The sequence below is a fragment of the Struthio camelus genome, chromosome 10 (genome assembly GCF_040807025.1).
Source record: "Struthio camelus isolate bStrCam1 chromosome 10, bStrCam1.hap1, whole genome shotgun sequence".
Lineage (NCBI taxonomy): Eukaryota > Metazoa > Chordata > Aves > Struthioniformes > Struthionidae > Struthio > Struthio camelus.
In genome coordinates this window covers 3,213,704-3,228,580 of record NC_090951.1, presented here as the reverse complement: position 1 = coordinate 3,228,580, position 14,877 = coordinate 3,213,704, and the positions used below count along the sequence as shown (strand labels likewise).

General features: G+C 52.7%; 1 protein-coding gene across 1 annotated transcript in view; it reads left to right on the top strand.

Moving 5' to 3' along the window:
* Window positions 1–7,352: 7,352 nt before the first annotated feature.
* The window catches only part of JPH3 (junctophilin 3), a 61,125-nt gene continuing 53,600 nt past the window's right edge, over window positions 7,353–14,877 (top strand). The window contains exon 1 of the mRNA XM_068955319.1: window positions 7,353–8,333. Within this exon, the coding sequence (XP_068811420.1) occupies window positions 7,952–8,333 (382 nt within the window). The 5' untranslated portion in view covers window positions 7,353–7,951. The remainder of the gene's footprint in view (window positions 8,334–14,877) is intronic.

Genomic DNA, 14,877 nt, shown 5'->3' with positions numbered 1-14,877 from the left:
GCCCCACGCCGGGGCAATGTGCGTGCGGCAGCGGGAAGCGCGAGTCTGCCTCTTTCTGACCGCCCAGCGCCTCCGTGGCTGTTTTTCTTGAGCCTTTGGTCAGCAAGGTTGTCAGTCATTTCTAACCCAGTTTATAAAATCCCGTTGGTGCCTAGGCTGGCGAGCAGCTCAAGTTATCGGGATACGCTTGCCAGGCATGTTTCACAGCACATAGGAACCCAGATACGACAGTGGTCAGTCTTTGGGTCTATCTAAGCCTGCAGCAACCTGTTTTTTTCCCCGAGTTGAATTGCCAAATGACCTGTATCTGCCTCCTCCAGCATCTGCGCTAACCGGCCTGTCCCTCCTAGCTGGTGGCAGCCCTGTGTCTTTGCTCCGTCTTGCGAAAGCGCCTGAAACACCAGTGCTCGGAGGAGGTCTCTGCTGGCCTTCGTGCATCTCCCGCGCTGCCTGGCTCCTTCCTGCAGCCTGCGCGACGGGTGCTTGGTGCAATGTAGGCCTGGGGGAAAGATCCAGCTGGCCACAAGCAAGAAAACATCCCAGCACATCTCATGCTCCCAGCCTGGAGATTTTTTCCTCCCATGTGTCCAGTTGATCAGGATCAGCTTCTTTGCTGCTGTTTTTGTGCCTCTTGATTTCCACACGGAAACTGGCTCTATTTTTACCCAGCTAAAGCTGATTAGATTTGCAGTAATTGGCAGGATAAACAGACACATACTGTATGCAGCAGGTTAATGCGATACATTCAGTGACCAGTAAATGCACTTAGCCCAGGCCCAGCACAAAGAAGACAATCAGGGTAATTTATTGTACACATGCCTGTAACATGCCCATTAACCATCTCCATCCTTCCTCTCTCTGCAAGCCTATTTCCCTGGTGAGACAACGAGTGTTATTGCAGAATGCAAAACATTTCCTCGTTTTCTCCTAAGCGCTTTGCAAAACGGTATTAAACCCAAGGACATGCAGGAGTCTCTCTTTCTGGTTAACCCAGGTCTTGACTTTTGTTGACCTGTGAGAGATTATTAGCACTGAAGCAGCCATATATAAAAAAGGAAAGTGCTACTTACAACTCATCGGCTGACCTCCTTCAAGTAATGTAATTTCCAACCATTTCAATCACTTTCATAAGCTGCAATCTACCGGAAGATTAGCAATAGTCCTGCTTGCCGCAATATCATTCTGTTCTTTAATTGGTTTTGGGGGTAATTTAGCTAGAGACCAAGTAGATAAGAGAAAACTTGGGGACAACATCAGGTGATTGTATACTCCGGGAATTCAATTAACTGGGGGAGGAAATGAGGGGGAAGTGAAAATGAAAATCATTCAAGTTTCCAAAGCAGCATATTTCAATCTAATGTCATTAGACCTTGGGAACGCTCTGGCGGCTCTGCTTGGTGTTTGCAAGGTGATTGCGGCATGACCCAGGCAGGCCTGGGAGGGACACACGGTATGAGTAGTCCTCAAAAAGGTGGTGAGCCAGGGTGGCAGATGCCCCATTTACACCCTTTTCACACTGTACAGGAGCCATATTCCTGATCTACACTGGTTCAACTGAATGCGGAGCCAGGGCTCTGTGCTGGAAAGGCAACGTGAACCCGCCTGGAGTGGGGATACGGACGGTCTGTGCACAGCTGGTTTTTGAGACCTATCAGTTATGCAGCTTTAATCTATTTAAGGTGGGGCCTCATGGGTTTGTATTGCTTCTCAGTCAGCCCATTGCATGGGACCAAGCCAGAGGCTGTGCAGACAGCTAAGGATGTTTTGTCAATCTGATTATCTCTACCCAACAAACTCGTAACCTCATCGGTGAAAGATACTGAGTTTAACGCTATCTGTTTTCCTCAGACTCACGTTTGGCATTCATTACGTCACCCTCTTAATTTTTGTTTTATCAAGTTCAGTATTAGCGGTTCCATTAATTGCCAAAGATCCATGTCAGGCTAAAAAGCCGATAATCAGGTCATCTTGGTCACCCCTTACAGCGCGGGCACAGCGCTGGCTTCTTCCCAGTCCTCTAGTACTTTCAAGGGCTGTTCCAAGACCTACTGAAAATCACCATTAACTATCCAGACAGCTCCTTGGCCACCTCCTTTGCAACTCTTACCAGTTATTCAGATCTGCTGGTTTAAAAATATCAAGCTTCATCAGCTTGCTGCTAATGTGCTTCCTATTTACTCTTGGAGAGTATTTCATTAGCACGTTGTCTTTTTTCAACCAGATACAAGGCAGAAGCATGCACTGAACGTTTCTGCCTTTTCTGTGTTATTGATAAATCTACCACTTCTGTGTGATATTGGCCCACTGCTAACGCAAGCTTCCTTTTCCTGAAAATCTTGGAAAATTTCCTTCTGCCTTTCACTTCCCCAGCTTCTGAGGCCTATTAATTGCTACTAGTTTCCCTTTTCTTCCTTTTGTTTTATGTGTTTATGTGTTTATGTGTTAGTCTTGGTGGCTCTTTCACTTCCTTTCCAAGCCATTTTTTTTTAGTAAAGATTTCTGTCTGTATTATTGCTTTTGGGGTAAAATATTCTTGAAGATTTCTCTCTTTTCAATCACATTTTTCATTTAGCTTCTTTCTCCAAAGTGATCTGACTTGTAATTATTTTCTGCTTTGTGGAATAAGACCTTTTAAATTGCCAAGTATATATATGTTACTGCTCTGAGCTTTACTTCATTTGCACCTAACAAATGTAATCAAACTGTGATCACTTGTACCTAGTTCAGTGAGAAATTCATCTTCACCTGTCAGGGTGAGGTCTAGTGTGGAATTCCCTCATGTTGGAGGCAATATCTTTTGCATTAGGAAATTATCTTTTTTTTTTTCAGAAACCCTAAGGATATATTTCAATACTAGCAGCTTGAGACCTCTAGCATGCATCACTCAGGCTGAAGTCCCTGGGTTTTTTATTAGATATTAGGGACGGGGCGGCTGCAGGAAGCAGATTGTGTCGTGGCCCCGCTGCAGCGCAGTGCTCTGCTGCAGACACTTCTCGCCTCGTGCTTTCCTTCCTGCGATATTGATCCGGAATCACTCTAGATCATTTATTCCTGTGTTGCTAATGACTCAGGCTTTCGGCCCTGCCCTGCTTTCGATGCTGCCTCTCCCCAGCTCTTTTCCCCTCCCGCCCGGCTCTCATCCGGCGGGCAGCGGCTCGAAGGGCCGCCTGGCGGAGCCTCCGCTGGGAAGCATGAGCGGAAATCAGATAGGGAAGCTGGCTATAGCACAGGGCTTTAACACTGCGGTCATCAAAGCCTCCCCCCAGCCTGCGGTGTTATGAGCTGCGCTGAGTTCGGGTGTTATTGCATTGCACGCTCAGAAATTCCACCTGGCGCTGCTGTTTTTTCTCCGCTACCGCAGTTAATTCGCTTGGCATCCTGTGATCTCCCAGTTGGCTTTTTTCGGAGCACTTGCAGACGGGTGCCCTCGCCCCCTCCTGCGCCGCGTTATCAGACCAGCGGATTGCAGCCTCCATCAGCCCGGCCGGCCCCAGGAGACGCTTCCCTTCGGCCGAGGTGGAAGGCCGTTGAGCTCCGCAGCTCCACCGCGGACGGGCTCGTCCTGGGAAAACCCGAACCTCCCTCCTGCCCTGCTGCAGCAGCCTGGACGCAAATTCCACATCTGGCTGCCTTTCCCCTTGCTTCACCTGCGAGACAGGGACGATTTTTGAGAAGATCGCTTTGACATTCTTCCCCTTGGGCATCATCCGGGTGTCCCGGGGGCCGTCGGCGATTTGTGAGATCCTGCAAAGTCATGCTGCGAGTGCCAAAACCCACCCTGCCCCGTGGAGCTTGGCCCACCGAGGTGGGAAGCCATCGAGTGGCACCTCGCCGCTGGCTCGGGGAGGCCGGCCTGCCAGCCCTCTTCCACCCATCCCTGCGAATCTTGTGTCATTCTTCGTAGCATCAAGTTTCCAGGAAGAATTGCCTGTCTTGGGGGCACGCTGGAGATGCTTTTTTGGGCCGCTGGACTTTTAGAGATACACCCTGCGGGTCCTATGCTGAGGATGCGGCAGCAGCACGGATCCTTGCTCTCTCTCCCTTTTCTCTGCGGCAGGCTTTATTCCATCTACAGCTTAACAACACTTCCCAGGCAGCTTTCCCCAGCAGGCCGGGTCTGCCGGCGCCCCGGAGCGACCGCGCTCATCTTTGCGCGCAAAGGGCTAGCCGGGCGCTGGTTCTGTCCTCTGCGTTTTACGTTGTTTCCAACGCCCAGATGTTATTTTGTCTTCACCCCTCCTCGCTCAGTCGCTTGGTCTGATGGGTACCAGCGATCATCATAGGCTGATTTGCCTTTTATTCTATTTTACTTTCTTTTCTTCCCAAAATAAGAACGCTGTTTTAGGTGGAAGCCCAAGACTCTAATTTATGGCAGAGTCGAGGGTGCTGCTCATTCACCAGGACGCTTCCCAGTTAAAAACAACAGCTGAAGATGCAAAACCACTGAAACAGAACTTCATACTTTTATCCCAAATCTCACATTATCCTTCCCATCCGCAACTGCACCAGACTTATTAAAAAAACCCCGGCAATCCTGTTTAATACATTGTTTAATACATCAGGGAGATGCCTCAAAAAACAAAAAAAATTCCCCCTGCTACTTCAGAGCAGCCCAGATCAGGCCCGGATGCTGCAGCGTTCTCGGAGGTGGCAAGAACATCTCAGGGAGGGGAAAGCCCGCTGGTATTTGGGAATGGTGTGAAATGTAATCTCAAATTTCCTCTCACTCAGCCTTGTGCACATCAGCAGCGCCGTGGAAATACTAACTGATCTGGAAAGGACTCCCCAAGGCAGCAGCGACTGCAGACAACAGGGACAGTGAGCTTTTAGTTTAAGCTAAATCCAGATTTTTGGGTAAAGTCTGGAAAAAAACAGATTTCTTCAGGGAATACAGTTGGATACAGCAGCGTGGCTGGGACAAGGTCAGCCACCACACCACGAACCCCCAGACCCGGCGTCTGGTATTTCCACAGTCTTAGTCTTTATTTGGCTGCCAACATGGGTTTTGGCAATTGTGAGTCCCATCTTAAACACTTTAATAGCCAAGCTGGCCCTTTCTGACCAAACCCTCCGCTCCGACCCCAGGGCAGCAAGACGCGCCGTGCGCACACAACAAAACCAAAATCGGTTCATGAACAAAAGATGTAACATCTGGTTACGTTTTTAGTGTAGAAACTGCCTGCTCTTTGGCCACTAAGTTGCTGTTCCTAAAATAATACTCACTTCCAAACTGTGAAAACAGCCTGCTAGCCCTGCGCTCATGCTTGTCGCTAGTAAACCTTTCACAGCCCCCCCTCTCCCAGCTTCCGGAGCGGATTGTTATTTCTGATTTCTCTGTACAGAGGTTCCATTAAACATGTTATTTTAAACACCTTTTTTATTAGGAGCAGCCTCCCACACTGGCCGGAGATGTATATAGTATGTTGGTGGGTGCACAGGCACTAGCAGCTGGTCTCTATAAACTACTGACCTGCATAGAAGGAATAGCTGGCCATTAATCAACATGCCAATTAACATTTAAAACTACTAGAAACAAACAAAACTGCTGAGAAAATAACAGGAGGGTTCTTGAATTTCTTTTTTTCTCTGCCAAAATTTTTATCTGCGTTTAAGCAAATTTATTTTCATCAGTGTTTTTCTTGGAAAGTTCTGAGTTTTCCACCCCAAGTGTCTCTCCTTCACAAAAAAAAAAAAAGGGGGGGAGTTTGCAGATGCCAAAAAATCGAATATCTGAAGCATGGGATTTAGGGGAATAAAAATGCATAATGAGTACAGTTATCGCATTCATGAAGAACTCAAGGTAGTTTGAAAAGACATTTTCCACTGAAATAATGCTTCAGTGGGAAAATTTCCACCCGCTCTGGTTGCATCTCCTCCTTCCAGCCCTTACGAAGAAGAAGGCATTTCTCACGGACTGGTGCGGTTATGTATTTCAATGGGTAGACAAGAAAATGCATCAATAGAGAAAAACCTAAATGGGAAGCCGCAATCTGAAACTTCCCAGAACACGGACAAGAACGGAGGCAGGTCCTGAATTTAGCAGCTCCTTCCCAGGGGAACGCTCCTGACCCAGCCGGGGCTAAAATCCTCTGGGTTTTGACCGCTAGTGCTTAAAGCTTGGTGTTTACTCGGACCCTTTGCTGAGCTGGGGTCTCGGACCAGAGTCAACAGTCCGATGTCTTGGCTCAAAAACTAACGCTCCGGTAATGACGGTGATGATGGTAGGATGAAAGTATGATCCAGTGCCTCCGGCCTCGCAAGGGCATGGATAATTTCCACAAGAATCATGTTTTCATACATTTCACAGATTTTGCTTCATAGGCAGTAGTGAACATCTTTTTGTTTTCCAACAGACCTCCCTCTTTAATATTTGTGCGTTAATACACGTGTGTGTGTGTGCGCGCATGCATATATACATAGACACACAGGTATGCACACAGATGCTGCAAATATTCGGCACACTTAAAAATAAGCGTGTGTATTGCAGGCCCCGGACCCTGCTTACTCCAGAAGCATGAACCGAGCTGTGCTGACTCTGCCTGGGCAGGATTTGGGGTCTTCCACGACCGTGGAAAAAAAAAATCCGTGGGCAGGACTGGAGCTGGCCTTCTGCTGCTTTGCACCTTTCGGCCAGACAGGACCGTCAGGAAATGCAATAGAGGTGGGAAAACGCCAACGGCAGAGGTGGGACCCGCCGAAAGCGAGCGGCGCCCAAGGCCAGGCAGGAGGGGACGCAGCCCGGCCTGCTGTCAGCAGTGCCGAGCGAGCGGCGACACGGCTGCTCATGAATAAATAATGCGTGTTGCAGTGGCGGTGTGCTGGACCCAGCACGACGCTCGAGTCTGCCCGGAGACTTGGCGGCGGTGGTAAACAAGGCCCTGGGCTCCATCGCCGCCAGCGCGCCGCTCCCCTCGCACCCCAGCCGCCGGCACCGGGGGCACGGCGGCCTCTAATTAAATCTCAGCAAGCTGCTGAGGAGTGGGGGGGGGGAGGAGGAGGGAAGGGAGGAATTAAGAAATATCCGCAATAAATGGAAATAAGAGAGCCCCCCCGCGGCGCGGTTGTGCCGAGGGGCGCCGAGCTCCCGGGCCCGCCGGCCGGGCCGGCAGCGACGGGGCGGCGGCGGCTCCTGCCTCCGTGAGCCGCGGCCGAGCCGACGGGGCAGCGGCGCTGCGCCCCGGGCAGCGGGATTTCTCCCCCCCGGGGGGGCCGAGAAGGCAGCGCGGGAGGGGGCGGCCGCGGGGCGAGCGGCGGCGCCGCGATGCGGGGCCGGCCGGGGCGGGCGAGCGGCGGCGGCGGCGCGGCGCGCTGAGCCTCGGCGGCGGGTTCCGCGGGCGCGGGCTGCGTGCGCGGGCGCGCGGCGGAGGCAGAGGCGGAGGCGCCGCATTGCTGCGAGCCGCCGCCGAGCGCAGCCCCCAATATGCTGCCGCTGCCGCGGCTCCTGGCCGGGCTGCGCCGGAGCGCGGAGGGGCGGCCGCGCAGCCCCGGGCGGAGGTCGCAGCGGGGGCTCTGAGCGTCTTTGCTGCCTTTCGGCGGTCGGTGCGGTCGGCTCCGAAGCAGAGATTTGATTTTATTTTGCGTTTGCATCCTCTTGGCATTTGGCCTCTTTTTTTTTTTTTTTTCCTCCTTCCCCCCCACCCCCGTTCCCTGCCTTGGATGGTTTTTAGGTGGAGTCGTTTGCACCAAAACCCAATAGCTGCTGCTGTTCTTGCTGCTATTTTTTTTTTTTAATGATACTGTTTCCACAGCAGGGGAAGAGAGAACTGATCCTGAACATACTCCCAGAGAATGAATAATCACAAGAAACTGGCTTAAGCAGCTCCCTGGATCTGGTGCATGATTTTGATTGAGTTTGATTTGATTTGATTTTTTTTTTCCAAGTCATCGTTCTCATTTTATTTTCTGCATATTTTTTTCACCTTTTGGGGGATTTGCAAACCGAATTACATGCATGTCCAGTGGGGGAAGGTTTAATTTTGACGATGGAGGGTCGTACTGTGGAGGCTGGGAGGACGGAAAGGCTCATGGCCACGGAATCTGTACCGGCCCGAAGGGTCAAGGTGAATATTCGGGCTCCTGGAGTCACGGCTTTGAGGTGCTGGGGGTCTACACTTGGCCCAGCGGCAACACTTACCAGGGCACCTGGGCACAGGGCAAGCGCCATGGCATTGGCATGGAGAGCAAGGGGAAGTGGGTGTACAAAGGAGAGTGGACCCATGGATTTAAGGGACGGTACGGGGTCCGAGAATGCACTGGAAACGGGGCCAAGTATGAAGGCACCTGGAGCAATGGATTACAGGATGGCTACGGGACAGAGACCTACTCGGATGGAGGTAGGTGGTGCATTGGTATCTTCTCAGCCTGGGTGGCCGGTGGCGTGCGGGTCCGATCCTGCAAGTGGGGACCCTTTGTTAGGGCTGAACTCTGCGAGTTTGCAACCTGCTAGTGGGGAGGGGGGGCTGCTCAGACCAGTTTCCTCCAGGATGCAAGGGCCAGCCCAGCGTGGCACCAGCCCAGCTCTTTGCCACAGGTAGCCCCATATGTTCAACGGGTCGCAGGGTGCTGTTCCCGGCCCCCTCCTCGGCCCGGTATTTTGGGAAGGGGAGCTGGCTGCACTGGGCGGTGGGGCCCAGGGACCCCCAGCTCCTTCGCTGTGGGTCGGAGGACAGGGTGGCCACGGGGAAGGGAGAGCGACCGAGTTGCACATGGGATCCGTGATCATGACTGCACCACTGTAACCTGTAGGATTTGTGTGGAGTGGCTGAAGCAAGCCAGGACAGAGGGGACTCGGGTGTGTGTGTGTGTGGGGGGGGGGATCTCAGACAGATCTGTGCAGCTCCAGTGCTGCAAATGCCTTCAGCAAGAGGTTCAGGTCTCTGCATGGCTGCATTGCCTTCCAGCCCCTCCAACACAGACCCACACTTCATAATACCAGGCAAAAGACTTTAATTCAGACAAGACTCTTACATTCCTAGTTTACGGCTTAATGCTTAGCGTAGGGGCTCAGAGGGATCACAAAAGCTATTCTCTGCCGTCAACACAGCTTAACAAGATGTTGAGGGGAAACTGGGATTAAATAGAAAACAAGAAAACCCAACTGGAGTGATCAGAAATTGCTGGACTAACAAGCTTTAAGGCCAAACTAGGAAAAACAGCTGGTGCTCTGCTGTAAGTGGCTGTATCATCCTCTCTTAATGTTCTGTGGCTACTTCCAGCTAAATTGCCACCATAATCCGAGGCAGGCCTACCTGCTAGCAGCCGGGGGAATTAAGGAAGGCCGCCCCATTGTTTTGCTGCTGAACGTGTTCATCCAAAGCAGGCTCGTTCTTCTAGACGGTCTCATTTTCCAGGACTGCTACAGTAAGGAAATTGCAGTGTTTACAAGATACAGCTCATCCTTCCTGAAAGGTGCTGCAAGACCTTCCTCTAGAAAACCTAGTTTGCCGCTTTGTGATTATATAGGGAGGCGAGATTAAATGTTACCTGAGGCTGCTCTTTTGTGCTTTCCAAGGGAGACGTGGAATGATCTCGTTATTCTAAAGATGATTTTTTACTGGTTGGTTTCCCCTGAAGGCAAATACAGCTGCAACCTTTTGTTTCATATACCTGGAATAAAGCCGGGAGCTTAGTGGAAAGCTGCTGGGTTTGTGTCTGCAAGCAGGCTAGAAATTCAGACAGTCCTTCAGGCTAGAGTAAAGCTTGGCCCAGGAATAAGCATGATTTCCCACATGCAAAAGGGTTAGGAGGGGACGTGGAGGGGTTTCTGCGTGCTCTGAACCCCGGCGCCGTCTCTTCGCCCCCCTGCCGGCGTGCAGACCCTGCCGGGGACATTTTCAGGATGGCAGAGAGGAGGGAGGTGTCACAAGTCTGCACAAACTACAGGTCTCCGAGGGCTGCGGCGGCAAGGCCGGCCCAGGCTCGGGGTGCGTGTGTGCACCCGAGGGGTCCCGGCCGTGCCCGCTCCGGGCCAAAGCACGCGGCGGTTCGCCGGGAAACCTGGGCAACAGATCCCAAGTGGGGTGAGCTGCGAGCAGTTCACGGTTTCGGAGAACCTACCAGAAGCTAAAAGCTTCCTCTTCCATCTTGGCAGGCCAGTCTGGCTTCTCGGTGTTTGGGACTGAAAATATATGTTGCATATCTGTTATTTTAGGAGGAGCGAAGAAGATCAGGAGGGGGAAAGAAAAGGCCAGGATCTGTAGCGAAACGCTCTCCCCCGGAGAGTCTGCAAACCCTTGTGGGACCGAGGAAAGGCCGTGCTGGGGAGAGCCCCAGCGCTGGTGCCCGTGGCGAGGCCCGTGCCGGCTGCCAGGCGCCCGGGCCGCCCCGCGGCCGCCCGGGCTGACCTCCTGCTGCCCGTGACGCCCGCTTTCCCCGCGTTTCGGCGTGGCGGTCACCAAGCAGTGACTGAACCCACCCGCAATTGCACCGGCATGAACTCGGTTGCAGGTGCCCAGGGCCCGTTCCCGGTTGCACGTCTCCAGTCACTCGGGGCGAAAAAAATACCCGAGCTGGGCATCTCCAGGCTCGTGGGCGCTAACCCTTAACGAACCTCGTGCCTTTGCGTCCGAAAGCCGGCCGCGCGCCGTCGTTTTCTGGGAGGGCAACTGCGTAGCTATGGCACAGGAGAGGCAACTATTGGGGAGGATGTTTCTCATTTATCCAGTCGAGTTATTAGCTCCGTCGCACTGAAGTATCCTCGAATCCTCGCCCCAGCATCTGTCACTTGCCACCCACAGATAAATATTCATCTCTTGCGTTTTTTTCTTTTTCTTTTTTTTTTTTTTTTGGCGCATCCACCAGGGCTAGGGGATGGGTCCCTAAATGCACGGCGAGGATTAGGAAGCAGGATGCCACAGGATCCCTGCGTTTCTCTCCAGCTTCACCCTTCCTTTGCACAAGAGCAGATAAGGGCAAATCTCAAAACTCCGCCGACGGCTGCCGGCGCTCCCCCGGGGAGGCGACGTTCGGCGTGACTGATGCGCGCCGCTTGGTGCGTTTGGCTCGGGGATGCCGAGGGACGAACGCGGGCGCCGTCGGGGCTCGGCCGGCGGCCCCCCGGGGTGCCGACCCCCCCCGCGGCCCCGCTTCCCCCCGCCCGCAGCTTGCCGCTTCGCGCACCTCCCACGCCGACACACTCATCGCCGCGCGCGCCCGCCTCTCCCCGCCGCCGCTTCGCCCGCCGCGGGCGCGCGCTCTGGCCCCGCGCGGTCCGTCCCCGCTGGACACCTAGTGATTTCACCCCTATGAAACCAGCAGGGGAAAGAGAGACATCTCCACGGCTCGGCTTGGGCGTTAAGCCTCCGCCTGCCGTGGGAGTCGGGCTTTGGTTTGGGTTCGGGTATTTCTCCCCATCCCTCCATCTCTCCCTGCTGCTCCGTGTTCGGAAACGGCGGCAGGACGGGGACGCGCGGGGCCAAGCCGGCCCCCCGGGGTCCTGCGTCCTCGCCTGCCCCCGGGGCCGGCGTGCCGGCCGGTCCCGGACCGCATCTCGCCGTTAACGTCGTGTAGTTCGCCGTGCCCCTTCGCCGGCGTGCGGCATGGGCTTCGTGCCGGCCGGGGCAGGAGCCGCCGCGGCTCCGTGCCTCGGTTTCCCCCTCTCCCACGCGGCAACGGCGACGCTTCAAACCGCTCTTTTCGCATGTGCTTCGCGGTCTACAAACCAGCTTGCTTTTAAACGGCTGGTCAGGAGAAAACGTGCGATAAAGCAGGGCCGAGGCCCCTTTGCGAGCAGCCGGCGAAGCTCGCCGTCGTCTTCGCCGTCTCCCGTGGCTCCGTCGCCCTATTTTGCACCAGTTGCTCTGCAGCAGCTGGGAAGCGACGAGCGAGGGCCAATTTCCACGCGGTCTATTCGTAGCGCCGAGGTCAGAATTGCCTTAAAAGTAGCAGGGTCTCGTGTTATTTTGCTGCTGGGAGCGGATTGTTGAGGTGCGTTAAATAGTGGGTGGAAAGAAGCAGAGACAACCGTGCCCTGGCGCCGGCCCTGCCGGTGCCTGCGGAAGCCTCGCTGTGCTAGGAGCCCCCCTAAAAACCAGACAATTCACACCAAAAACCATAAACTTCGTTTATAAAGCGTCTTCCTGTCTAGAAGATTTGGTACAGAAGATACTTGCAGTGCAATAGGGATGATAAGAGAGCGATAACTGAGACATCAGGACACACCGAACGCAGAAAAATGAATCAAAATACTAAATGAAGATTTCTGACCAGCCTCATTAAAAATAAATGATATGAACTCATTATAATTACTTATCTGCCTGGAACATGCTGCTTAGTTTCAGGTACAGCTCAGAAGAAGAAGGATTTTGACCTGGGGAAAAGTACATGACACAGAAATTGCCAGCCAGGATTAAACCCAAGCTCCATCTTCTCTAGGATTTTGTCCAGCGCTAGGTGCCTCGGGGAAAAGTGTGGGACCCCTCTTGGGGGTAATCTGACCCCTTACACATCTCTCCCCGCCTGCTAACAGGGACTGACTTAAGCCCTGAAGCAGAATTGTAATATCCTCTCACAAATTTTCTTTCATTATCTGTGATAAATTTGGGCGTCCGTGACAGCCCTATAAACGTGCAACTGCTTTATCAAGTCTCAGCTCCCCGTATAGGAACAAATATGGAAAATTCTTCATCCAGGTATCTCAGCCTGCTTGGAGGATATTTTCCTCTCCTAGCAAGGGGGAAACGGAGATGGGAGCTTTGCGAGGGGCTTCGCTGTGGACGGGACCAAGCCTCGTAGGGCTGCATCGTTCTCAGGGTCGTATGAAGAGCCGAAACTCAAAGCAAAGCTTGGGCTCATCTGGGGCAAAGCAGAGGCCTCCGGTTTCTGGGGCTGCCAACGTACAGTTTGCGCCGACGCTGAAATTTGGCACGGGGACAGTTTGCACCAAAGGGGCGAGCTGGTGCGGCGGGTTGCTGGTGCAGGGGATGTCTCAGGGTTTTTCATGCAAAGCCCAGGGTATTTGCCTGTGACAGTAGGGACCGGACTTGGTCTCCCGCAGAGCTCCTTGGGGTTGTACAGCGCCTGGCTCCTGTAGGCGAACGTTTTCTCCTTGAAGCTCCAGCTGCCGGAGTCCTGTGGGTTTTTTTCAAATTTTTTTTTCATTTTTGAAACAAAATTTCCGTTGCAGACTGTTGCTGAAAAGTAACTCTTCCAGACTTGGAAACCAGAAGACAAGAACCTAAAAATGCCTTGTGTTTAAAGATGACTTGATTTTTCAATTAATCCGATTAATTTTGACTGCTCAGAATTGGTAACACTGATGCAAATGAATGATCTGCATTACTGTAGACATGACTCGTAGATATAAGTATGGGAATGGCATAAACCCAAAGAAACGAAAGAACGACAGAAAAAGGGGCCGAAGCTGAGAAAAAGCATCCTGACGGGGTAAAACCTCTGGGAAATCAGCTCTGTCGCCGTGCACAACTGTTGCTGCCCGCATTGGCAGAGGGCTGCCGTCGCGTTTGGTGCTGTGCAGCACGCGGATGCGCCGGGAGCGGGCCCGGAGGGAGGCAGCGCCTTGGCGCCGCGAGGCTTGGAGACAAAACACTTGGAATGGCCAATGTTTATATCTGGGGGGCTGATATTTGTTTTTTCCTCAGAAAGGCAGATTTCTGCCTTTTACTCTCAATACATAAACGATTGCAATCCGTGCACGATCATTGCCGTGGAACAATTGCTCCTTTCTCCAGATTTTTCCCAGAGGAGGCTCCACTTATTCTTAACCTACAGCAGAGTATCATGAATTTTCATGAATGAGTGAAGAGCCAGTGCAAAGTTCCCAAGTTTGCAAATATTTGCCCAGAGATGATCACAGTAGCGATACGATTTCCTATTCATGGCAATGCTTTGGGTGTGCAAGGTGCTTTGCTGGACTGAAGAAGGGATCAGTCATTTCTTTCACAGGAAATAAAAAAAAAAAAAAGATGTAAGCAAGGCTCCCAGTGGCAAAGGCTGAGGTTGTCTGCCCCGGTGGCTGGGATACGCGTCTCCCGCACCTCGCCAGCCTCAGCGCCGTTTCGGGGAGCGGAAAAGCCCTTTGAAGAGCCGGCTCTTGCTCCCGTGCGCTGCCCTGAAAGCGCTGCTGAGAAATGGGGCGAGATCACCGAGTTTGCGGCAAGGATTAGAGCGCGGGAGGATTAACGGACTAAGCATTAGCCCGATTTTACTCTACTTTGCGAGAGGAGCACATTAGCAATAATAAAGGTGCCGAGTGATATGCTAATGTATTTAGCAGCCCACACGCGAAAGCCTGAATTTCTCCTGACTCCAGGACCAGGCGCTTTAAGAAAAACCGCAGCTGCCCTGAAAGGCATTATGAGCCCCATCAGAATTAGCGATGCTGAGATTTGATTGTCATTATAATGTTTTGCAGCATTTCTCCAAATGCTAGCTGGAAAAGGCAATTACCAACGAATGCAAACAAACTCGGGCAAGCATGAGATACAGAAATAACGAGCGAGAAAAGGGAGGGGGCGCTCAGGACGGACTTGCTTTTTGCTGCACACAGTGCAGAGCAAATAATTGAGTTTTTCTTCCCTCTAAGCAAAGAGCCGAAATGTCCGCGAAGCCATTGCCAGGCGTGCTCTGATGCATGCGGGGTCTGCAGGGATGCTTCTCGCACAGATGTCAGCCCAACTGAATTTCCGCATGTGATTTTTCTGGAGTGGCTTCTGCTTGACGTTATAAGGACACATACTCATCACTGGCCAGTCCTTGCGGAGGACAGCTCGATACCTGCAGCTGCAGAGGTAGGACATCGGCTTCAGGCCTTTGCCCCATGCCCTGCCGTAGGTGTGCTGGAGACTGTGGGAAGCCACTTAAACCCTTAGTGCCCACAGGAGGAGGAAGCAGACACCTAATTTTGTTGGAGAAGTTGGT